This window comes from Ursus americanus, chromosome 18, assembly GCF_024610735.1.
Source record: "Ursus americanus isolate L20-20 chromosome 18, mUrsAme1.1.p, whole genome shotgun sequence".
Taxonomy (NCBI): domain Eukaryota; kingdom Metazoa; phylum Chordata; class Mammalia; order Carnivora; family Ursidae; genus Ursus; species Ursus americanus.
The window spans coordinates 17,070,020-17,095,309 of NC_142144.1; the positions used below are offsets into that span (position 1 = coordinate 17,070,020).

A 25,290-nucleotide genomic window follows, 5' to 3' on the forward strand; every position below is an offset into this window, starting at 1 on the left:
TTCTGTGGCTGCTTGAGCATTACAAAAGCAGAATTGAGTAGCTGGGTCAGAGACTGTATGGCTTCCAAAGCCTAAGATATTTACTATGGACTCCTATAAAGAGAAGCTTGCTGACCCCTGTTCTGCCTGGGATGTGTTATGTACTTAATTAAAGTTGGTGTTTTCTCCTCTCAAATGAAGGAGAAGTGGCTTGGCTTCATCAGTATCCTTTTTCTAAGACTTTACAGGCCTTGTAAATACCATAGTGTAACATGCAGGGTCTGGCGCTGGAAAAGCTGGTGTGGTATTAGCAGCACTGGAGTAAGAGCCAAGGACCAGAATGTTCTAGTCCTGGCTCTCTCCTACAGCGTGAGCTTGAGAACTTTCCTCTGAGTCATGTGCCCCCAAAATTCACGTCCACCTGGATCCTCAGAATGTGACCTTCTTCGGAAATAGGGTGTTTGCCGATGTAATCGAGGCAAGTCATAATGAATTAGGATGATGCTAAATCCAATGGATGGTGTCATTGTAAGAAGAGGAAAAGACTCAGATGCAGGAAGAATGCCATGTGAGGATGGAGGCAGAGGTTAGAGTGATTTGGCTGTAAGCCAAGGGATGCCAAGGGTTGCCAGGAGCCATGGGAAGCTATGCAGAGGCAAGCAATGATTCTCCCCTAGAGCCTACAGAGGAAGCATAGCTCTGCTGACACCGCGAGTTTGGACTTCCAACCTTCAGGACTGGGAGAAAATAAGTTCCTCTTGTCTTAAAGCATCCGGTTCGAGGTACTTGTTACGGGAGCACTGGGAAATGAGTGCACTGTGGTTCCCGCTCTTACTCCAGTGTGGATTGAGGCTATTACAGCGTATACACAGGCCAGGAGACAGTGCTGGGAGGAATGCAAAGGTTGTCCAGGTTCTGCCCTTCCAGTTCTTCTTCCCTGAAGACACAGAGAGATTGGATGCAGATTTCTACCGGCTCTCCTGTTATGAGAGCTCAGACTTGCCCAGGGGCAAGGGCAAGTTGGCCCAGCTCACCCATGGCACAGAGAAAGCTCAGAACCTGATATCAGGCTGACTTGGATGCACACCCTGGCCTCTCCACCTCATGGACCAGGGCGAGTGACAGAACTCCCCTCCCCCCAAGACCCAGTCTCTCCAGCTGCAGGGTAGGAGTAAAAAGGTATACTTCCTGGGAAAATGGTGAAAGTCAAAAGAAAGGGCACAGGGAAGGAGCCTACCACAGTGTCCATGCACAGCAGGTGCTCGGGAAGTTAGAAATGATGAAGCTGTGGGTGCTGATGGTGATTTCTGGCAAAGCTGTGAGTCACCCAGGTCTCTCTGTCACCGCAGCCCACCTCCACCTGCAGCGCTAGTCCCCTGATCCTTTGCCCCCAGTGACTGGGGCAGCTTTAAGCTCCAACAGACCCGGAATCCTGAACTCAGCAGCTGGGATGAGGGATTAAGTCTAGAGTTAAGAAAATGTCAGAGTCGGCCTTCAGCTACTTCTCTCGCTTGGGTCTTCATTTCTCCAGCCTGACACAATCGCTGCTAGACTCAGTAACAGCCCCAGTGTCACGTCTTTGTGTTGGAAATAATGTTCCCCTCATGTAACTGATGTTTATGCAGAATCAATCCTTTTAACAGCTAACAGCCTCCTTATTTGTATAGCCTGAGCTGTCTCCAGGTTCCACTGCAAGGTGACATTTTTTGCTTGTTTTTCTCTTTTCTTCCTTTGTCTTTCTTTGTCATTCTCTGACTGCTCTCTGTGTCCCTGTGTGTGTTCTCTTCCACTCACTCAGGGTCTTCCTCTTTGCTTTCATTCTCTGTCTTTCTGAGGCTGTCTCCTTCTGCATTCTCTTCCCCTGCCCCCTCCTCATCCCTTTCCCTCCCCACCGTGCTCCATACAGGACACCCTTGTTCTGTTTACCTTGATGTTTTCTCCTTTATAAATCTGTTTCCTACTCCTCTTTCTTCCTAATCTAGCTCTTCATTTCTGTCTCTCGCTTGTAATCTCTCCCTATATGACACTCCTCTGGATGTGTCTCTCTGTCTCTATGTTTTCCTGTCCGTCCGTCTGTCTGTCTATCCACCCACCGATCCACCCACCCAGCCACCCATCCACCCACCCATCCATTTCTCCATTCATTTCTCTTCTTTCTAGCAATTTCTCTACATGTTTATCTCTTCACGTGGTCTCACACTTTCTCCGCTTGTCTCTCCCTGTCTTTATCTCCTCATTTTGATTCTCACTTCTTCTTCTCCCTCTAAGGATATTAATATTTTAATAGCCTTAATGTCTTCTCAGAATCCTCAACTCTTTCCATGATTCAAAAGTGGCAAGTCTTCCAAGAACTTCAGTTCAGCAACTGTTAGTTTTCTTCCCCCATCCACCTGGCCTCCTGACCTCATTCTGTGTCAAGGTGGGAAGCAAGGGCTAGTTCAGCCGCTCTCCTGCCATCTTCTCTGTTGTCCCCGTACTACAGGCATGAAGGACTTGGGACGGGAGCCTAGAGCTGGGGGTGGGCAGGGGCATATCCTGTTGGAGAGACTCTTGGTGAGACCAATGACAGGTGGAGGCTGCATCCATGCCTTCTGGTGTTTTGTTTCTTCTGGAAAACATTTACTTATCACAAGTTTTTGCCAGGCCTTGTGCTGGGGGCTAGAAAGGGATGAGTAACTCTTGAGACATTTACTCAAAAAGCTTATGATCTTTCTGGGAAACCATAGAGCTGATGATTAAGATCCGTGAGATAATAGATTTAAACAATGTGTTCAGAGGGAAAAGAAATTAATTCTGGTTGGAGGATGTAGACAGGGTTTCACAAAGGAGGTCATAGCAAGCTCTCTGGAGGTCAGGCCTTTGTCCTATGTCACTTCTGCATCCCCAGTACTTAGAATCGTGTCTCCTACTCAATAAGCATGTGCAATATATGAATGAATGGATGGATGGGTGAATTTGGATAGTTTTGAAGGATTCTTGGGATTTTATCAGGGAGAAAAGTTAGAGATGAGCATCCCAGACCCAAAAGCATGATTAAGGATTCTGAGAAGTGAAGGTACATATTATACTCAGATCCCTTCTTCAGGGCTGACCTGCCCATCCCCTGGATCGTGGCTCGTGGCTCATGGCCCATAGCTGTGTTCCTCACTGGGTATTGCCTTCAGCCACAGGGAACTGCCTTGCCCAAGGATACCACCTTCCAGGTGGCAGCCTTTGGCCAGTGCCTGGCCGACATGGTGATGCAGAGGACAGGGTGATGCAGAGGACAGGGTTCCTTGTCTCTAATGAGGACATCCTTAAAGGGCCACCCAGCTCTAGAGCTCCCCTAAGGAAAACTGAAGCTTCAGATCTATATGCGTTAACCACATTGCAGGTCGGCCTCGCCCTTGTCCAGTCCTGCCTTGCTTACTTCCTACAAGTGTAGAAGAGAGATCCTTGAAAAACCTGTTATGCGCAACTCTGTTTCAGAGCCTGTTCTCAGAGAACCTAACCTAAGACTGTGTGCTTAGGGAATGAGAAGAGACCTGTGGCTAGCCAGTAGAGAATATGAGAACAGGATAAATGGAGCTGGACAGGCACGCAGGGACGAAATTACTCTGGGATCTTGAATGCCAATGAAAATAACTTAGATTTTCTTCTGTAAGTAATGGAAAGCTATTATTCATGAATGACGTGTCTAATTAAAGCTGGAATTTATAAGGTTCACTGGCAGTCAGTATGAAAGATAGTACAGAAGGGGGTCATACTGGAGATTGAAAATAAGCTAAGACACCGAAACCTAGAACTCCATGCCTCCAGAGGGAAGCAGGAGGAGAAGGATGAAGGATGGTCCAGGGGCATCACCAGTATTGCTCCCTGGCCTCTTCTTGCAACAAGCATCTCCCTTCTTTCACAATTCTGGATCCTGTGAGTCCTATATCATGGGATAATGTGTACCTCTACTCACTGCCTGTGGTGTCCCTTTGATACCCCCTGCGACTGCGGCCATCACAGATATGCCAGCACTAGGATATCCATATCCGGGGTCCTTTTGCCAGAAAGCAGCATGCAAAACTCCTGTCTGTATATCTCATCTAATAAAATTTTGGCAGATCCATGAATTATGGTACCTAGTCCAGTCTCATCTCTAGGGAGCCTCATTTGGGAGGAAGGAAGCATTTGCCTAGAATCCCATGACCATTCCAACAGCTATTGCTTCCAGTCTGGATGGTGTCACTTTTATGCAACAGCATGAAAAATAAAGTTCTAAGGTTCTAGAGTCAGGAAGTCCTGTGTTTGTGTCTTGGCTCTGCTGTTTATAGGCTTTTTAATTTGGGGGAAATCCCATACCTTTTATAGTTTCAATATATATCCAAAGTAGGAATAATAGGAATGTGCCCATTTTGCAGAGTTGCTATGGGGAGGTCTGGAATCTATAGAAACATATAGAATGTGAGTTAAGAGTCCTGGAGCGGGAAGAGCTTTCTCTTTTGGACCCAGATGGAGCTTGGCACAAACTTCAGTTCTGCCACATTACTAGCTGGGTGGACGTCAGCAAGACACTTCACCTTTCTGAGCCACAGTTCACAGATTGGCAAAATGGAAATCTCGTGCCTACCTTCCCAAATTATGAGGATTAATGAAATAACGAGTGCCAAGTTCCAAGCATATTTCTCTTCATCACAAGTAGACAAGCATCAGGTCATATGATGGCATACCTATTGAACTTTTTCTTACTATTTTCTTTTTAAATATGTATCTGTATCATTTTCTTGATTACAAATATCATAAATGATGCTCTTAACTGTAATGAATGCATATTTAATTTTTATTTTTAATCTAATGATACTCATGTCTCTGGGCTTTAACCATCCCCTTTGTCTCCAAGGGAAGAAGCAATGCTGTCCACATACTTCGAAACCATCAATGACCTGCTGTCCTCCTTTGGGCCGGTTCGGGACTGCTCTCGGAACAACGGGGGCTGCACTCGAAACTTCAAGTGCGTGTCTGACCGCCAGGTAGACTCCTCAGGATGTGTGGTAAGTGCCATGGGCCCATGACCGTGGTGCTGGCCCAGGTGCCAAGGCTGCTTGCTGGAGGCCCCTCCCTGTGAGGGGGAACTCGTGAAAGGGCATCACGCTACTCATAGCTACTGCCTCTGTAGCCTTCGGCACACCAGGCTCCCTTGGTTTCTTCATCTGTAAAGTGGGATAGTTAAACCTACCTTGTGGAATTGTTGGAAGACAGAAATGAGACATCAGAACTTTAGTGCCCAATATACAATAGGTCCTTGAGAGCTCCTGGCCTCAAGAAGGTGACTGTCCATTTGGGGCTGAGGTCGGGCATGTCTTATCTCTGGACATAATGGAATCATGTCAATGAGATGTCCAGAAGAGAAAGTCTCAGTGGAGACCTTAACGTTCGTTGAAGTTGGGGAACTTGGTGTTTACTGGCTTCAAAAGATGGGTCAACTTAGGTTACAGAAAGAGTGGGGATGGCCAAGGCAAGGGCATGGAGGGGCATGGCAGACTTGTCTGCCCAGAGCTCCAGAATCGAGCAGGGTATAAGGACACAGAGGATCTTTGAGGATCTTTGTTGCCTATAGAAGAGGCTTTTAAACTGGACAGTTTGTTTTATAGGAATGACCTAGGGTGCTTGTTTCAACTGTAGGTTCCAGGGTCCCACACCAATAATGCTGATTCTGTAGAGGGGGTTAGGTCCCAGGAACCTGAATGTGTAACGATTTAGTGAGTGTTATATGTGTGGGGAGGCAGAGCTCATGGAAGGACACTTGGTAAACATCTCCCTTCAAGCTCCACTTCTTCACCTGGTGTTCGATGCCTTCTTGCTTTGGCCCTTTCCAACCACTCCATCACTGTGTTTTCTTCTACACTAAAGCCGGTAGAGTGAATTGGGTGTGGTTCTCTGAACATACGTCCCCGTGTAATGCCTCAGAGCCTTTGCTCCTACCGTCTGTTAGCCTAGAGTGAATTGCTCCCATCAGCCTGTGTAGCAAACAAGTAGACCTCTTTCCAGATTTGTCTTCTTTTCCCTCCCCACCTTGGAAAAGTGACCATACTCTTCTAAATAATAATACTGTTTTCACGTGCCTGCTACATCTGGTATCGCCCCTGTGATCATTTATAGCACAGACTGGCTTTTTTTCTAGTTTATCCCACCCTATAGACGGAGAGAGAACCCAGGGAATCTGTTGATTTAACTTAGCACCCCAACCATCTCAGTAAATAAGAAGGAAATGAGGGATGGAGGGAGGAATGGGACCAGGGATGTGGTCCAGGGCTGTGTCTCTAGGAGAGACCACAGGAAATAAAATACACAGTCAGCTTGTAATGTTCCTGCACCACGGGTAGGGAAATAGACGATGGCCAGGAGACCAATACAAAGAAGAAACTCCTAGATAATGAGATAATGCAATTAAACTGAATTGTAGACTCAAAGATTAACAGATCTCCAGAGGTAGATGGCCAGTTGGAGATTTTTTTCTTATTAGAATTCTTGGGATTATAAGTGACAGAAACTCAGAACTGGTTTAGGCAAAAAGAAGAAATATATTGGATCAAATAGAATCCAAGCACAGTAGGATTAAGGGGATCAAACCATGCCACTGGGATCCCTCTTCTCTTTGCTTTCCTCAGCAACATGCCATTGTCTGGACAACCATAGCTTCCCCACACACTAAGAACATCTGTTTCCCAGTCCCTCCAGCTCAAGTCACAGGATTTCATCTCATTGGGCCAGCATGGTCCTCATGCCTGTCACTGTACCAGTCACTGTGGTCGGGGGGAATGGCTGGGCTCATCTGAGACCCAGTCATACCTGGGACTTGGGCCAAGTGACACCTACACCTAAAAGGCAAGGAAGTGAGTTGAGGGAAGGCCCAGACTCTCTAGGAAAAGTAGGGTGCAAGCAACAGGAAGGGGGGTTGGTGTCCGCAGCTGTCTGCTTCAGAGTATTGCAACCCAACCTTCCATTTTGCATAAAAGAAAAGTGGGGCCCAGTGAGAGAGAGGAGGATCTGCCCACGTCTTAGAGCTGGCAGTGGGCACACAACTCTAGAAGATGTCCCAGATCAGCAGTGTGGTCTCCAAAACATGAAGCTGGTATTTCTGAAAGGCGTAAGTTGCCTGCCTCTGTTCTCTTTTTCCATTAGTTCTGTTTCCTGAACTAGTTAAACTCCCTTTCCTCAAAGATAGGTGTCCCAGAAGAATGAAAGCTCAGAACGCAGAAGTGTGCACGCACAGGTGTGTGTCTAGGTGGGCTGTGTCTCTTTCTCCCTCTCTTCAGTGTAAACTGGCAAAATAGGGAGAGAGTGAAAGAACGTTCATTCCCTGGAGGTTAAGAGAACATTCAGCAGTCTGATGAGGTTGTCAGAGACCTTCCTCTCTAGATTAAGGATCTAATGTTAAAACTGCAACTTCAGGGCTCAGTGGACTAAGGGAAGCTCTTCCCTGCACCTTCAGAGTAGATGCGGAGACACCCACTTTTGCTCTGAACTTTAAAATCTCTCTTATTTCAATCTGTAGACTCTTTGTTATACCTGCAGGGAGAAACTTTCTTACAGCCCCTCTTCTAAGAAATTCCATCTGGGGGGAAATATATATATATATATACATATATATATATATATGTATATATATACACACATATACATATACATATATATAGAGAGAGAGAGAGAGACAGAGACAGAGACAGAGAGAGACAGAGAGAGAGAGAGAGAGAGAGAAATAATGCTTCTATTTTTAGAGCACTTAGGGGTTCTCAAGGCATGGTTGCATCCAGTAACTCATTGTCACAACAAACCCCAGGCAAGCAGGTCCCTCACCCACATGGGAAGCAGAGTGACTTCCCAATACCACCACAAGGTTGCCAGGTAGAGGTCCAAGGACATGTTTTCAATATTCTTCTTCTTGCCAGAATCATTTTGGCTTCTTTCCTGTGATGCAGAAAGGAGCTGGTGGGAGAGAAGCTGAGAAAGAAGGCTGGGCTGAGTGAACTGGGTTTAAGCCCTGGCTTGGTCACTGGGGAGCTTCGAATTTACGTTGACCTCGTTAGCCTCAGTTTCTTGATCTCTGAGAAGGGAGCGGTAGCTTTTGAACTCAGAGCTTTTCTGAAAAATCGAAGATCGTAATTGGAAATGATTGGGGATTTACAAAACGCCATTTATGTGCAAGGTGATGAGACCACGATTGCTGATGCTTTTATGCAGTGGATATGATGTTAGGGGCCACAAAAATTCAGGAGCACAGCATATTTAATTTTCTATGATGTTTCTATAACTGATTTTCTTTTCTATACTTCTCTGTCCATTGGTAGTGGAAACTTACTTCTAGTTCAACTTAGGTGATTTCTGCTTCTCACCTCTTCTTGAATGTCTAAGTTGAAAGGAAGCTGATGTACATCTGAGCACGGGGGTAAGAGGATGCTCGGTACTGGACCACTGCCTGTGAATTCTACCGCCTGCTGTCTTGTCTGGCCCCTGTCCATCACTCTCTTTCCTTTCTGGTATTGTGCCAGGACCTCTCTGTTCCCATGTGATTTATAGGCATGTGGTTTATCCTGGCATCTGCTGCCCTGCTCGCTCCATCCCCACCACAAGGTCATTTGAGGCCAGCTGGCTCCGTCTATCAGAAAGCTTTCCCACCCTACTGAGGTCATCAGCTCTTCGACATCACACTGAGGGCATGGGGATCTGAGGGGAGCTAGCTGAAGACCTCTTGATGTCGGTGGACCATGAAGGCACGTGTCATTGACTGTTGTCATGCCAAGGAAGAACACCCGATGCTTGCCGTCTACCAGATGCTCTCTGGCAAGTGAGGCAGAGACACTCTTTGCTTTCCAATCCCTCAAACTCACCTCATTGTCTATAGCCCCTCATCCTTTTCAACCACCCTGTGGAGAAGCCTGGTGTGAATGGAGCACAGGATCTCTTTTAAGGACATTCTCTAACGTTTGCAAGACCATCGTGCTTGATTTCCAACATTCCTCTCTTCCCAAGCTCAAATGATCCTTAGTTCTTTAAGGGGATGGGGACTGAGGGGTGGAGAAGCCAATTCTCTAACACATCACAGATTTTCCATTACTATTATTATCCTTATATTTTATCCTCAATTTAAGACCTCAACTGCTGAACACCCAAATTAAAAAACAAAATCAGCTTGGTGTTGGCTTGGTTTTCTGGTTCTTCTGTGGTAATCTTTCCCTGGGATGCTGCGGTTCTCAGGTATATAGTTGCCCAAATTGGGGATGGTCACTGGATGTGTGTGGTAGGCAGACTAATAGCTGCCACAAGGAATTCCACATGCTAATGCCTAGAATCTGTGAATATTTTACCTTATAAGACAAAGGTGAAGATTAAATTTGCATATGGAATTAAGGTTGCTAATAAGCCAATTTTTAAAGGGGGAGATTGTCCTGAATTATCAGTGTGAGCCTAGTGTAATCACAGGGTCCTTTAATGTGGAAGAGGGAGGCAGCCTAGGAATTCAGAGCCATACAACATTGCTACCTTTGAAGCGGGAGGAAGGGGATTGCAAACTGAGGAAAGGCTCTAACAGTTGGGAAAGGCAAGGAAATGGATTCAGCCCTACAGCCTCCAGAAAGTAATGCAACCCTGCCAATACCTTGATTTTAGCCAAGTAAGGACTTTGCTGGGCTTCTAACCTATAGAACCGTAAGCTAATAAATGTGTGTTGTTTTAAACCACCAAGTCCGTGGTCATCTGTTCCAGCAGCGACAGGAAATTAATGCAGGGTGAACAGTAATACGGGGAGGGAGGGTGATCCAAGAGATATCATATGAAGAATTACCTTGTTATTTAGATTTTCAATTATTTCCAGGGAGACCCTCCCCTCTTGACCAGGGATGGAGGAAGTAACAGTGAATGAGGCATCAGAAAGGGGAGGGAGCCTCGTGCTCCCCTTCAGTGCACTAAAACAGTAAAAAATTGTTATCTATTAGAAATGGTGTAAATCCGGCAAGCATAATGATGTCAGCAAGGCCCAGTGTGAAGAGTAAACTGTGCTTCCATTTATTCTGTGTGGCAGTATAAACATGGCGAAATTTTAATCAAGATAGAGGACAAAACCAAAGAAAACGATAGGTACTTCATCAGAATATTGTGTGGAGGACACTTTCAGCATCTCTGTGTCACTGCCGCCCCCTGGAGCATTCTGCTCACACTGTTCCTTTGTGTCCCCCTGGTGTTCCGGGCTTGGGAAGTGGCCTTTTGATGGAGTCGACCTCAGACGATCAGGTGATCAAAATCTGTTCTCAGCCCCTTTTGAAAGAGCAATTCACAGCTTACCTCCCTTGTTCCCAGGTTTTGCTCACATTTTGTGGGTCAGGAATGTGGGAAGGGTTCATTCAGGTGGGTGGTTTGTCTCTGACCCATGACAGGTGGACACTCTGAAGCTGGAAGATTTCTTTCAAGAGGGGCCCTTCCCTTACCCAGAAGGAGCCGGAATGGCCAGCAGTTGACCCTTGGCCGTGCTGGACCTCAGCTCAGCTGGGCTGTCAACTAGAGCACCTGCCCATGGCCTTTCCATTTGTCTGGGCTTTACAGGCCACAGACACTAGGTTTGCAAAGGGAACATCCCAGGATCAGGTGTTTCAAGAACATAGGCAGAAGCTGCAAGCCTTCTTAGCACCTAACCTCAGAAGTCCAAGGACATCATTTCTACCCCATTCTATTTGTCAGGCTGGTCGTTGAGGTCAGTATGGATTTAAAGAGAGGGAACTAGACTTCACCTGTCGATGAGAAGAGTAGCAGAGAATGTGTGGCCGTCTTTAATCTACGTTTGACCTATAGCATGGACACACACAGGCCAGAGCTTTCGGAGCAGGAAGGCACCCTAGAGATCTAACCAGGCCATCACCTTTCCCATTATACAGACAGAAAAACAAAGGCCTTGAAAGATGCAGAAATGGCTCAAGTTCATGGAAGAAAGCGGTGACAGAATCAAGATTTGATCCTAAGACTCCTTCCTCCCTGTTGCACCTGCCTGGGTAATGGCTTTAGAGCATCAGCTTTGCCTTTGCAACAGTCCAGAGATTTAGTTAGCGGTAGTCTGCACCCAGTGTGGTGAATGGAATAGGGGGTACAAGAACAAGAGCCCCACTGTGTTGTATAAGGTAGCTCCAAAGACAAGAGGGACTTCAGCAGGACTGCTGTGTGGAGAAGCACAGAGAAAGGAGCGGAGGGAGGAGGGCAAGTGCTAGACCATCCAGGGCCTTCATAGAAAGTTAGGACTGAGGGAGGTGCAGGGAGTTGCATGCTGGCCGAATCTTGCTGAGTGGTGGTATCTTTTAGGATGTGTGCCTAGTGTTAGTCCCCAGCCCTCCCTTTGAATTCCAGAGCAATCCGACTCTGCCCCACCCCCTAGAAGTCACCCAGCCATATTCTCCTTCTCCCTCTTGTGCTTTTTCCATTTTGACCTAAAAAGCCATCTGGCCTCCCAGATATTAGGAAGAGCTGCAGGACCCCTGATGGCCGTGAGATGCTAAATGGCAACAGAAAAATGCTGCCTCTTTTCAAGTCAGGATGAAGAAGGATAGGAATGACCATTTATTATAGGCCAGGCACCTCTTTGGCACCGCTCAGAAGGAGGCAAAAACTAGAATCTGGTTCATATAGGGAGAGAGAGGTTGCTTCTCTCCATTTCTCATCCTCCCCCCGCCCTTTAATGACTCAATTGGGCTGTGATTAAAAGAAACGAAACTCAAGAAGGGTAGGGAAAGCACAGAGGGAAGAGTCAGCTGAGTGAGAAATCACTTTGGAGCACAGCCCAGGCACTGCTGACCAGGGGAAGCCTGAGCCCGTGTGCCTGGCTTTCTGCCCTCCTGAATGGGGGGAGCAGGGCTAAGCCACAGAGGGGTCGGGCCCCTGGGGAGTGGTTTTTCCTCCCCAGAAACGTACTCTTCAGGTTTAGTCCATCCCAGCAGACCAGTGACCGGGGGTGTGATGGATACAGGGTACGACCAGGATAGCTTTTCCCAGAGTCCAAAGTAGGAAGAATGATGCTCACCACCTTCTTTTTTTTTTTTTTTTTCTTAAAAAGTTTTACAAATGTGCAAAGTCAGGAGGCAACACATCTTTATGGGAACTCCGTTAGGGACTCGTGGGCTGGGAAATAGTCTTTGTCAAGGGTGGAGTATCTCCTGTATCATGTCCCCATCAAAGCACCCTCTGATCAAACAGGTCCATAGATTGAGAATTCTCTATATGCACCTTCACCAGTAATCCTAGTTCTGATAGTATTATTGAAAGCATGAATTGGTTGATGCTATTGATCAATGAATTAGTGCTATCAATAAAATCAGTAATAGTATTACTGGTAGGGATACATATAGAGAGATTTTGAGAACTGATTTCATGCCAGTCCCTGGGATAAATGCTTGAAATGCATCATCACATTGGACCCTTACAGCAAGCTTATGAGGTCAGCACTGTTGTTACTTCTGTTTCATCCACGAGGAAACGGATTTATTTTTCTTAATTTATTTTGAAAGATTTTATTTATTTATTTGAAAGAGAGAGCATAAGCAGGGGGAGCAGCAGAGGGAGAGGGAGAAAGCAGGCGCTCTGTTGAGCAGGGACCCCGATGTGGGACTCGATCCCAGGACCCCGGGATCATGACCCGAGCCAAAGGCAGACACTTCACTGACTGAGCCACCCAGGTGCCCCAACGAGGAAACAGATTTAGAAAGCATGAGAAACTTGCCCAAGTCCAACCAGCCAGATAAAGGCAGAGCAGAAATTCAAGCCCAGGTATATCTAACTCCAATGCCTATTCCCTTAACTCATCAAATGGTGACTTCTGGAAGCTGAGGGTCGTTCCCCAAAGCACATGTCCCCAGTGTCAGGGAGCATTAAGGGAGGGGACACTTCCTTCTCCCCATCCTTTTTCAATGCCCAAGATTTCTTCTTCCTCTGTATCCAAAAGATCTGTAGGAAGATAAAAAGAGAATGAGTATCGGCAGAGGGGGGAGGATAGTCAGAAAAGGAGAATGGAACTGTGCCTCTTGACTCAGAGCCTGCACAGAAGTTTCAAACTTTAGGGGCCTGAACAGGAAGGGAGTTGCCCCTCAGTCCCAGCTCTGCTTTGCTTCTTTCCTTTTCAAACTCCGGATATGCCCCTCCTCCCCTCTGAGGGGGTGGGAGTGGGACCTGGGGTTTCCGGGATGATCCTGTCTGGCTTTCTCATAAAGCCTCTGCCTCTTCTTATGATATTAAATATTTTATTCTTCCCATGACATTTGAAGACTTCTTTACTTTTTCCCCTCATTTTATTTCTTTGGGACCCAGATTTGCTGGGTCTGATGGTATTTCAGGTAAGCTGGTTTTATTGTGTGGAAGTCATTATCTGTTAAAGTCAGGGAGCAGCCCTTGCCCTTCCAAAGGGATGGGTTTTACCCTCTGATTCCTGGAAGAATGGCGTGGAGGGGGAGAGGAGCCCCAGAGTGGGGGGCAGGGAATGGGAGCTGCAGCCCTGGTTCTGCCCCCTGTTGGCTGCAGGAGTGGAGCAAATTGCTTCAGGAAGGCTGTGGCCAGGGCCATCGGTAGAGACTGCAGGCTGGAACCAGGGAGGGAGCTTCAGACCAGCCTGCCTGGGGAGGGACCAATGAAATGCTGAGCTTCCTTTCAGTTCCCGAAATCTATGACCTCATGATATATGTGTTCTCAGGGGGCAGATTTCTAATGCTGGAAGGGTCTGAGGGTTGGGAAGGGCAGCATGGTGTGGAGGGTGAGGCTTACCTCATTGTTTGGTGGGAAAGCAAATATACAGGGGAAAAAATTCCTCATCCTTTTGCTTCCCTTTGTAAGCATCTCTGGAGTGATGGTTGACATTTTAATTGTGGTTTCATGCACCTGCTTCACAAAGCTTTTCGCCTTCTGAACGGCACCCTTGCGAGAGAAAGTGTTTACTCCCACCATCACCCCTACCTTCAAGGGGTCAGTATCATGCTGAAGAGCCCAGTTTCTGGCGTTAGAGAAACCTGGGCCCCAAATCTGCTCTGTCCCTCCCTAGCTGTGTGACCTGGAGACAAATTCAGCCTCCGAGTCTCAGGTTCCTGTTGAGTAAAGTGGGGCTCGTCATACCCGCCAGAGCTGCTTTGGGCACTAACTGGGATAATGCATTCACAATGGGCCGGCGCCCGGCCCTAAGTAGACACAGAGCCTGGTTGCTGTTACTCTTACCTGATATTTCCTGCAGGGCTGATGGGGATGAGGAGAGCTGAGATGGTCTGGGTGGTGGCTCTGTTCCAAAGCCTCTGCCATGGGTCTCATTATTACCCCTTTCTTACAGATGGGAGAACTGAGGCAGAGCGAACGTGGGTGCCTCGCTCAGGGTCACACAGCTTCTAAGTTCTAGAGCAGGGAGTTTAAGCAGAGCAGCCTGGTGCCAGAACCCTTCGCCCTTAATCAGGGCCCAGCCTTCATTACTTGCTCTGATGCCCTGTATTTCACGGAGGGACTATTCTATCGCTTACTTTGCCTGATTGGTGGGCATTTTGAGCGCTTTCCATGTTAATCTATTATAAACAGTGTTGCTCCAAGCATCTTTGGGCAGAAGGCTCCTTTGTGTTCTGAGTTACTTCTTTAGAATAGATTCCCGGCTGTCTGTGAGGACAGTTTTCAAATTCCACGATTTGGGCGAAGGTGTGGGATGGATTAAAATAAAGGGGAGCAGCACCGCCCCTGCCTTTCAGGACCCCCCCCCTTCAGGGCTGGTGGTTATCTTTAATGATGCAGTTCAAGCACTTTAAGGGCACGCTGGGGTGTTGGGCTGAAAGCGTCCCATTGAGGAGGGGAGCAATCAAATAAAAATGGTGCTTCAGGGCATAGAACCCGGTGATGTGTGCACGATGCATGTGGGAGAGAGCACTTGCAGAGGACCTGGCAGGGAGAAGGAAGCAAGCTGGTGGGACTGTTATCTCCTTGAGGACACCAGGAGGTCAAGGACCGAGACCACAGAGCTCCCAATGGCTGTGCCCCGCACCTGTGAAGAAGCACTCCCTGGCTGTTGGAATGCTGACCATTAGACACCTTTTTCTTAGCTCCGAAATGAAAACCCAGAATAATTGTGTTCATCTTAATTGTGATAGTGGAACTGTTGCAATTTATAAGGCATTTTCCCCATTGGGTCTTCAATCTTCTTTTAGTTTTTGTTTGTTTGTTTTAAATAGCTCAGGCTCATCGTAAAATAAAAGAAAACAAATGTATACACTGCTGAAATATATAAAGAAAAAACGCAAACCACTGTCCTCTTTCTCTTTCACTTTGGTCTCTCTCTCTCTCTCTCTCTGTCTTTCTATAGATTTTCCCCCGTGCATATGCAAATCTAAATAAGAATTTATATCTGTAAGTTTAAAAATAGAAGCATAAAAAGCATTCAGTAGTTGTGTTTCTTTGCGGTAACTTTCTATGTCAGAACTGCATGTCTTTATACAAACTTTTCCCTTTTTTCAAGACAACTGGCTTCTTAACTTGATCTTAACCATATGTAAACCTCCTTCCTTCTGTCAAAGATAAAGATGAACAAATTGAGGCCAAAAAGCACAGGACCTGTGCTTGGCTTAACCCAAGCGTCCTAAACCCCAGGCTAGGATTCTGTCTTCCACACAGTATAATATCCTTCTTTTATTTTTATCACCAGTCTTGGAGTAAGTGGACAAGAAATGATGTCATCAACATTATTTTTATTAATCTGAAAAGTTAGCCTTTTCTCTGGGTTCTCTAGCTTCTCCCTGAGCCTTCCCTATATGTCTTCAACCACCAGCCCAGATATTCTTGGAGGCTGTAGAAGTTCTCCAGGGATGACAGAGAGTCAGCTTGGAGCACAGGCCACCAGCCTCAATCTTGAAACCTTTAGCCTTGGGGCAGCAAACAGTGAGAAAGGTTCATAAGCCCTCACTAGCCTATTTCTTCTCACTGAGAAGATAGCTCCTGAATAGCATTATACACATTCCTAGGGCAGCGGGCTGGTTTGTCTGAATTCTTCCAGTGCAAAGAGCAGACTTGGCCATGAGACAGAGTGGGGTTCACATCCCATCCCTGTCACCAGGAGCTGTGTGACTGTGGGTGACAGCTGAATGTGTCTGAGTCTCTGTTGCGTTGTACATAAACTGGGAGTCATCCCTGCACCTTAGAGTTTTGGCCCAGCCCAGTGGGAATAGCCAGGCATGAGCTGGACCCAGTTCTGGAACCTCCCTTTCCAGGGCCTCCCTTTCCTATCGGGTAGAGAGGAGCTTGCTACACTAGGAAACAGGGTCCAATGGGTGCTTGCTTTTTGACACCATCTGACAGTTCTCCAGTTCTCAGTGGGCAGTGACTCTGGGGACCATTGAACTGAACTTGGACATAATGTGCCTAGAGATAGCATCAGATCCCGTGAGTTAAAGGGTCAGTCCTACAAGAGTTCCCCCCCCCCAAACTTTAGAGGCCAGTCGCATGTCCAGCTTGTCACCTGTACTTCTGATGGACCAGGTATAGTTTGGAGGTTTCCATGACCCTCTCCTCGGATTCAATTCATTTGCTAGAGTGGCTCACAGAACCGAGAGAAACATTGACTTCTGTTTACCAGTTTATTATAAAGGGTACGGATGAACAACCAAGTGAAGGTGTACGTAGGACAAGGTATAGGGAAAGAAGCATGATATCCCCACACCTCTATGTGTTCACTGACTGGGAAGCTCTCCCAGCTCTATCCCCTTGGGGTTTTATAGAGCTTTATTTACATAGGCATAACTGATGAAATCATTGGCCATTGGCAGTTGATGCAACCTCCAGCCCCTATCTTCTCACTGGATCCTGAAGGTTCCAACCCTCTAATCACATGGTCGGTTCCCCTGGCAACCAGCACCCCATCCATAGGTTCTTTCCAAAAGTCACCTCATTAACATAAACTCAGATGTGATTGAAAGGAGTTTCTTATAAATATCAAGACACCTCATTGGCTCTTATCACTTAAGGAAATTCCAAGGGTTTTAGGAACTCTGTCTAGAAGTGAGGATGAAGGTAAAATATCTGTATTTCTTGTTATAAATCACAGTATCACACACAGGATCTTTTTCTGGCTTTCGTTGATCTTCAAGAATTTTTCTCACCATCCGTGTAAGGAAGAGTGATTCTAGAAGCCCACTGTCATGGGGGTGATACAGACCTAGGTAATAAAATGACCCTGTTCCTCAACCTGGCTCTGTTCTGTGTGTATTCTTAGTTCAGCCCCTTAGGGTTTCTAAAAATTACATGATTTGAACTTGATTTTCTCTGGGGCTCCTTCTTTCCCTGCAACAGCCCACAAGTCCAAGTTGTACTTGGGTCTCTAGAGGGAAGACCCTGAAGATCAGCCTGTATGGCAGTCAATGGGACTTGTGCTCCCCCCACCCCTGTTTTCCCTGGAGAGCTGTTATTTCGTACACAGTAAACCTTGGGGAGAAGACGGAGTTCTCCATATGGTGGGATTTCAGGCAGAAGTATTGTAACCAACCTCCATGATTTTGTTCTTGCCTTGTTTAGATAATGAGGCATTTCAACTGAAAGCTTACTTTTCCTTTTTCAATTATAAAGTTATTATATACACACATAAGCACCTTTAGAATACAGAGAAGGAAGAAGAAAGGAAAATATCACCCAGAGTCATGTCATCTCTAATAACCACCATTAACATTTTGATATTTACTTTTAGTAGTTTTCCTATGTGATACGTATTTACCAGTTTTATTGTAGAATATCAAATACATGTAGAAAAATGTGTAAAAACATCACATACAGTTTCATCAGTAGTAAATAGGTGATACCTATCTAATCATCACCCAGGTCAAGAATTAGAATATTGCCCGAATTCCAGAAGCTCTTTCTTAACACACCCACTGTGACTCTATTTCCCATCTTAGCACTTTCTCCCCCACCAGAAGTAACCACAACCCTGACTTTTATGATTATCATGCCCTTTATCTTTTCTATATAGTTTCTCCATTTATATGTACATAGGACAACAATTTTATTGTATTTTTGCTTTTCAGTGGCGGAATATCTGGCATTCAGCACATTGCACTAAGCTAGGTAAAAACCCATCTTTTCTTTTGGTTGAAGCAAAAACTGGTTATCAGCTGGTCCACAGTTTCATTCAAATCTAAGCTGCATTCAGAATGCAACACCTAAGTTCCTATGATGGTTGGGCCCTCTGCTAGACTCCGGAGTCACAGGAGTGAAAAGTGCCATGGCTAGCAGAGAACCCAGTCTATTTACCCAGCCAGAAATTGATACTTTGGGTCCCACCACCCAGAATCACATGCCTCTTTTCAGCACATATACAGGGTAAACTCTGTTCCGAATGATTTCCTCTGGTGTAGACTCGGGCCTGTACTGGGCTGCCTCTTCTTGTCCTTTGAGTTTTTGGCGCCCACATGAGTGTGAATTTTTTTTCCCCCCAGCTGGTCCAAACCTTGCAGGCTTTTTCTAAGACATATTTTTAAATGTTACATCCTGAGTTCATCCTGGGTAAGAGGAAAACCTTTTAGGCAAGGGGTGGGGTAGAGAGAGAAAGGGAACTGGTGCCTCTTGAGCTGCATTGAAGTGTAACTTTGGATCTTGGGATCCATCCAGCACACCAGCCAAATGGTATCGCCGTCCCCGTGCTGCAAGCGTAGAAGGCAACCCAGGGAGGGGAGTGGCATGCCCGGTGCCACTCGCATTGGGATTGGTGGCCTTGGGGTCAGAACCCCAATCGCAAGGGTTCCAGTAACCTTGGTGGAAAGGTTGAGAGCCTTGGTGTGGCGGCAGGCTTCATGGGGCACACGTCCCCGTGGCATGAGTTGATGGCACTGGGCAATGATGTATTAACGTTCTCATATGCACAGCAGCACCCCAACGTGGCGTTGCCTGGAGAGTTAGGTGGGTGGTGCGCACTCAGCCTAGGGTCTGGCTGATATTTAGTACTCAGGACAGAGCAGCTAGGAGATAGTTGGACAGGCTGCTGGGGAGGCCTTGGAAAAAAAAAGACTTAAAGCACCATGCCCAGGGGTAGATGTGAGAGGCTTAGAGGTGGTCCTTAGTTCTTAGCTCGTGAGTTTCCTCTCACCCACCTCCATTCCCAAAACACTGGACTCAGGAAACCTCAGGGTCCAGCGTCTATGGCATCTGTCTCCATTCAAGGGTGGATTTTTTTTTCTTCTTTCTCTTAAATTGCTCTCTGCAACAACAAAAAAAATAAAGTAAAATATGCAAACCGCCCAAAATTACACTCAACATACGCTGAATAAATATATACCCACAGAAGCATATGTTCAATGGCTGCTGCTCCATGCTTTTCAAAGCCAACTAGCTTATAAAATCATTTCTCACACAGAGCCCGGGTGATCGATGAGAAGGTGCGGCGTGAGGACACAGCCGCAAGCTGCAAATAGAGTTTTTAGTTACAAAGGATGGGGAAGGGAAGGAGCCAGCGAGACCCAGCAGGCATCGAAAAGACCAGGTCTTCAGCCTGTCCTGATAAAAGCCTGGCTCTGGCCCCTGAACCACTAGCTCATTACTAGGCACAGCAGTGGGTGAGAAGGAGATCTTTGGGATCAGCGTCCGTGGGTTCAAATCCCAACTCTGCCACTTACTATGTAATACTGAGATAGGTTGGTTTAAACCATTTTGTATCTTAGTCTCCCAGTATCAAAATAAATAAATAAATAAATAAATAAATAAATAAATAAGTACGTAAGTAAAATAAAATAATAGTACCTACCTTGCATAATTATGGAGTGGGTGTCACCAAAGGCTTAAGGTGCCAGCTTTCCTGGGTCTGCCATTTGCTGGCTGTGTGACGTTGGGCACGTTAGCGAACCTTGCTGTGGCTCAGATTGCCCATCTGGTAAGTGAGCATAGTGATAGTATCTAACGCCTAGAGTTGCTTTGAGGAAAGGCCACGTCCTGTGCATTCAGAGCTCGGAATGGGACCTGGCTCCACAGGAAGTGCTCAGATAATGTCAGGAAGCCATTTTTTGCCAGTGCTGTCTTGCCCATTGGTCTGTAGTGTGTGTACCTTGTCAGAATTCTTGGGGCTCTACGGCACTCCCAGAGAGAACAGGACATGAGGCTTCTTAAAACTAAAATCTCAGCATCTGTAATGGTGACTTGAACCAAGTCCTGTCCCCCTCGGCAAGCCTCTGTTGTTGCCCATCGGTGAGTGGTGGAAATGACAGTACACCCTTTGCTGAGTAGCTGGGAAGAGGGAATGATGTGCCTGGCATCGGGGGAGTGTGTGACCCGTGTCCACTTCCCTCCCAGCACCCTAGCACCACCAAGTACCTGACCCAGGGGAAGGTGGTTCGAGTCCCATCTTGGCAGCAGAAGGCTCCTTCACCAGATATTGCCTTCAGCCCAGAAGGCACAGCTCAGGACTGGTACGGGCCTGAGCTGAACCTCAGCTCCACCCAACAGGTGCTCACTGCGTGACCTTGAGAAGCCACTCTTCTCTGCGCCTCGGGGTCCTCTTCTTCCAGCAGGGATCTGAGTCTGTCTGGCAGTCACACGAGGCTAGAACAATAGGATGCAAGGGGAAGGGCTTTACAAACCTTAGCACACACGGGAAAGGCAGCAGAGCATGACCTGATATCTGGGCTCTGCCACGTACTTGCCTTGTGGCCTTGGGACAAGTTACTAAAGCCATCTGTGCCTCAGTTTCCTCCTCTGAAAAATGAGACCAGTAATACCTATACCATCAGGCTATAGTAACATTGTGAGTTCCTATTCTCATTTTTTCCTTAAGATTTATTTGAGACAGAGAGAGAAAAACGTGAGCAGGGGGGAGGGGCAGAAGGGGAGGGAGAGAGAGAACCTCAAGCAGACTCCCTGCTGAGCATGGAGCCCAACATGGAGCTCGATCCCAGGACCCTCAGATCCTGACCTGAGCTGAAATCAAGAGTTGGAGGTTTAACCGACTGAACCACCCAGGTGCCCCAACATTATGAATTAATATTCTAAACACATTTAGAATAGTGCCTGGCACATAGTAAACACTATTAAGTGTTAGCTGTTATTATTATTAATGAACTATACAGAGGCTATTTATTATCATCACTAGACAGTTATCGAATACACATTCAACAGGATTTTCTTGGGAAGGTGTTCTCTGTTCTCCCTTCCCTCAGCTCTCTGTGCCTATTTGTACTGTATTCAAAAACTCCAAGGACTCTAAGAATATTATTACTTACTCTTCTCCCCGTGTTGGACTAGATGCTTTTTGAAGGCTGGGCTAAGGCTTTGTAAACTTGATGGCCTGGAGGACAGTAAGCTTTGACTAGGCATTTGCTGCACTGAACCCCCCTACTCCATGCAGTGTCCTGGGGAGCTCCAGAGAGAGCGGTGGGAGGCTTAGTGACTCCAGCCAGAAGGAGGACCAGCCCTGAGAGGGGGCTGCGGGGGTGGGCTGCAAACAATATCCTCAGGCCACTCCCACAAGAGCAGCCCTTCTCCGTGGTTCCCCAGCTCAGGCTCCACCTGCTCCCCAAATCCACCACCTGACCTCCCTTGGAATTTCTGTGAGTCTCTTACAGAGAATCATAGGATGCTCAAGCTGTGGTCCCTTGGAAACCAGCTGCCACCTTTCTCATGGCACAGAGAGGAGGGCTGAGGCAAGACAGGGGAAGAGAATTGTCCCAAGCAGAGACTGTAACCTGTGTCTCCTAACTACCTGTGCTCTTCTAATGGGAAAGGCAGGTGGCCAGCCGTGATGGACATGTGTGCCAGCAAAGCCAGCCACGCCTTTCAACACTGAGGTCATTCTTGAGCGTAAGCCATCTTGAACCGTGACTTAACCTCCCTCTGGGTGTTTACCCAATGCCTCCAATTGGTCTAGATTCTCCTGGAGGTCAGGGACCACCACCCCTTCTACTCCTTTGTGTCTTCATCAGAGAGGAGCTGTGTGGTGCTGAGAGCATGGGTTTCAAGCCAGGCACACCTATGCCTGCACCCCTCTACTCCTAGAAAGCCAAGTGACAGAGGAAAAGCACTTCTGGACTTTTCAAAGCCTATACCCTCTTCTGCAACGTCGGGCTAATAATAGCAAGCTTGTAGCATCATGGGCCTCGAGCAAAGCAGACGAAGGAGAACACCCAGTGTGGGGTCTGGCTCACAGCAGGTGCCAAGAGCACATGAGTTTCCTTTCTCGTGTCTCCAGTAAGTGTGTGTTGGACGCTGCACAGATGGAGGGCATGTGGGGAGAGAGGCCTATCAGTATTTTATGGGCGCTCAAGACACAACTAAGCCACGTGACCAGACATTTTATTGCATTCCAAAAATATTCCCTGGGTATCAAATATTAAAGTGATGATGATCACAATAACAACTTCTCTCTCTCTTTTTTTTTTTTTTAAGATTTATTTATTTATTTATTTATTAGACAGAGAGAGATAGCCAGCGAGAGAGGGAACACAGCAGGGGAGTGGGAGAGGAAGAAGCAGGCTCCCAGCGGAGGATCCCGATGTGGGACTCGATCCCAGAACGCCAGGATCATGCCCTGAGCCGAAGGCAGACGCTTAACGACTGCGCTACCCAGGCATCCCCAATAACAACTTTTCTAACAGTTGATGTTTTATCATGTACCAGTCACCGTGCTAGGGATATTCGATGTCTAATTCTTTTCTCCACCACGGCAATTCTACTGAGTCGGTGTAATTACTCTCAGTTTACCCTGAGGCGCTTGAGTCTCAAAGTGTTAATGAAGTGACTGGCTGGCCTTATGAGGCTGGTGAGCGGCAAAGCCAGGTGGGCTTCTAGCCCGGGCCGGCCTGATGCCAAAGGCCATGCCAGCATCTCTGTCCCCTGTGCTGGGCACTGGGGCAGTGCTGGAAAGAGGAAGCTGTGTGTCTTCCACTCTCTCCTGAAATAACCCACAGAATCCTGGGGAGACAGACTGTAACCAGAAGTCATGAGCCTGCATGAATGATGTCTGCGCTAGAACAGTACTTAACACAGGAGAGAAGGAAAAATGGCACTCGCTGACTCCGGGCCTCAGAAGGAAGTAGGAACTTCTACACGGGGTTCTTTGTCCATGATGGCGCCAAGGGTTCCCAGCAAACCTACGAGGCAGGTAGTTATGATCAGGTCCATTTTAAAATGGGGAAACAAAAATCAGAAAGGTACAGTGACTTGCCCAAAGTCACACAGCCAGGAAGTAGCAGTGTCTGGATTAAACTTTTTCTTTTTTTTTTTTTTTTTTCGTTTTTTTTTTTTTTTTTTTGGTCTCTTCAGCATCCATCTGCTTCTGGAGTTGGGAGGGGATCTGCAGAGGGGAGGCTGTTTAAGCTGTAACTTAGAGGATACATAGGATTCTTTAGGAAGAGGAGGTTAGGCCTGGCTGAGGGCAAAGCGTGGACAAAGGTCCCGAGGTTGGACCTGGCAGGTGCTGTTGGGTGTTTGCCCACGTGGCTTCCATGTCCAGGTGGAGGGACACGTGAAGCAAGGTCGTGGTTTGGCCATTGTGCCTGGGAGCTCTCCTGGGGACTTGTTCTCCACTCTGAGGTCCGAGGCCCCCCAGGGTGCCTGCTGCCGCAGTCCTATATTACCCGCTATTGATCCCTGTAATCTTTTTATGCATTCCCACCCCCTTCCTCCATGTGGGCATCAGATTAAGCGATGGCTGAATTGGCATGAGTTGATTAAAACTCCTCGTAATTATGGGCTCTCGACTGGCCTGGTTGTCCAAATCAATGTCTGCAGTAATAGGCAGGCTAGCTGGCCTTGTTGACAGATTGAAGCTGAGGAGGGAGAGGTGCGGGGGATGGGCAGTGGCAGGGACTCCCCCTGCACACGCCCTTTCCAGGCTGGACTCCAGAGGCCTCCTGGGACGAGGGCAGCCAGGCCCACTCAGCCTCTGATCACAGGGACGGTCCATAATGAAGGACTCTGTGGTACGTGCTTAGCTCCGTAAACTTGCCTGCCAAAGGAGTGCATTTTAGAGGCACCCCTGAGTTTTGCTGTGAGGATTTGAGGAGATGGCAAAGGGGAGAACGTCCAGCACAGTGTACATCATCTCTTCCTTCCCTCCGTTTTCTTCTTCCTGGGATGTTCTATCTGATCTGTACATCCAAGACTCTGCTGCCAGCAACTCCTCTGCGTCCCCTCATAATCCATGTCACGACCTTCCTACAAAGTTCTCAGAATTCTTGTGTAGCCCTAGCCAGTCTGAACCACTTGTGACATCACCGACAGGCCACCTTCAGGTGGATCTGGGGAAAAGAGCCCCTTTTTTGCAATCAGGGGACCTTCCACCAAAGGCTGCTTCTCACTTGCTGTGTGACTTTAAGCAAGTCGTGTGGCCTCTCTGGGCTTTAGTTTTCTCATCTGCAAAAGGAGCATGATGATGCCAGTCCTGCCTTAGCTTTGCTGAGAATATAGCAAAAACTGCCTGTGGCAATATTCTGCTTACCCTCTGCAGGTCTGCAGCCCTCTTTCATTGCTTCCTGGATGCATTCTCTATTTGGAGCAAAGTAATAAGAAATCTAAACAGTAGTTACTATATTTTGAGCACCTGCCATTTTGTCAGACATCTGTCGGGTGTGTGCTCTGGTTTGGTTCTCTCAGAAGCCCAGGGAGGTAGGAGCGACTCTCTCCAGTATAGAGACATGGAAACTGAGGCTCAGAGAAGGAAGAGCACACAGGGAGGAAGTGGCAGGCTTCACTCACAGTTGTGGGACCCTCTGTGGCTGACAGTGTGCTCAGCCTTCCACTCACGAATGATCTCATCACTTTTGCTTTGTCTCATAACCTCTACAGTGATCTTATGGTGCAGTGTGATCAGTAGCAGGCAGGACTTTTACTAGGAGGTAGTACTGTTATTATGCTTCCCTGGTGATGAGTGAAATCAGATACTTGCTGAGCCCTGGGAGGAGGACAAGGCTCTGCCCACAGTTAGGTAGGTGTCGAGTCATCCTGGTGATATCTTGAAACATGCTCAATCAATTCAAAGGGGATTCTCCACTCCCTTCTGAAATAGTTCTCTCCTTTTCACAATTCATCATTGCTTTAACAAAAAAACCAAGCAACTCAGAGCTAAGAGTCTTGCCCACCTTCCACTTGTCCAGTGCCTTCATTTTATAGTTTCAGATTCAGACAGTGGGATGTGCCTGCTGGAAGGTACCCAGCCAGTTAGAGAATGGTGAGGCAGACCTCAAACTCAGTTCTCCGGAGATCCGTTATTCACATGCATTTTTTTTTTTTTTAATTGAGGGCTTGCTAGGGTTTGGCTACTTGTCTCCATCAACCCATTTGCCTGCCACACCCACTTTGAGAAAGGTCTTCCAGATGGGGAAACTGAGG

At 47.1% G+C, this 25,290-nt stretch overlaps 1 protein-coding gene across 2 annotated transcripts in view; it reads left to right on the top strand.

Annotated features, from left to right (window-relative positions):
* ASTN2 (astrotactin 2) overlaps positions 1-25,290 on the top strand; it is an 845,639-nt gene that overhangs the window by 494,339 nt on the left and 326,010 nt on the right. For both annotated transcript variants that reach the window (XM_045791077.2, XM_087869420.1), the window contains exon 11: positions 4,847-4,997. In XM_045791077.2, coding sequence (XP_045647033.1) covers positions 4,847-4,997 — 151 coding nt within the window. The remainder of the gene's footprint in view (positions 1-4,846; positions 4,998-25,290) is intronic.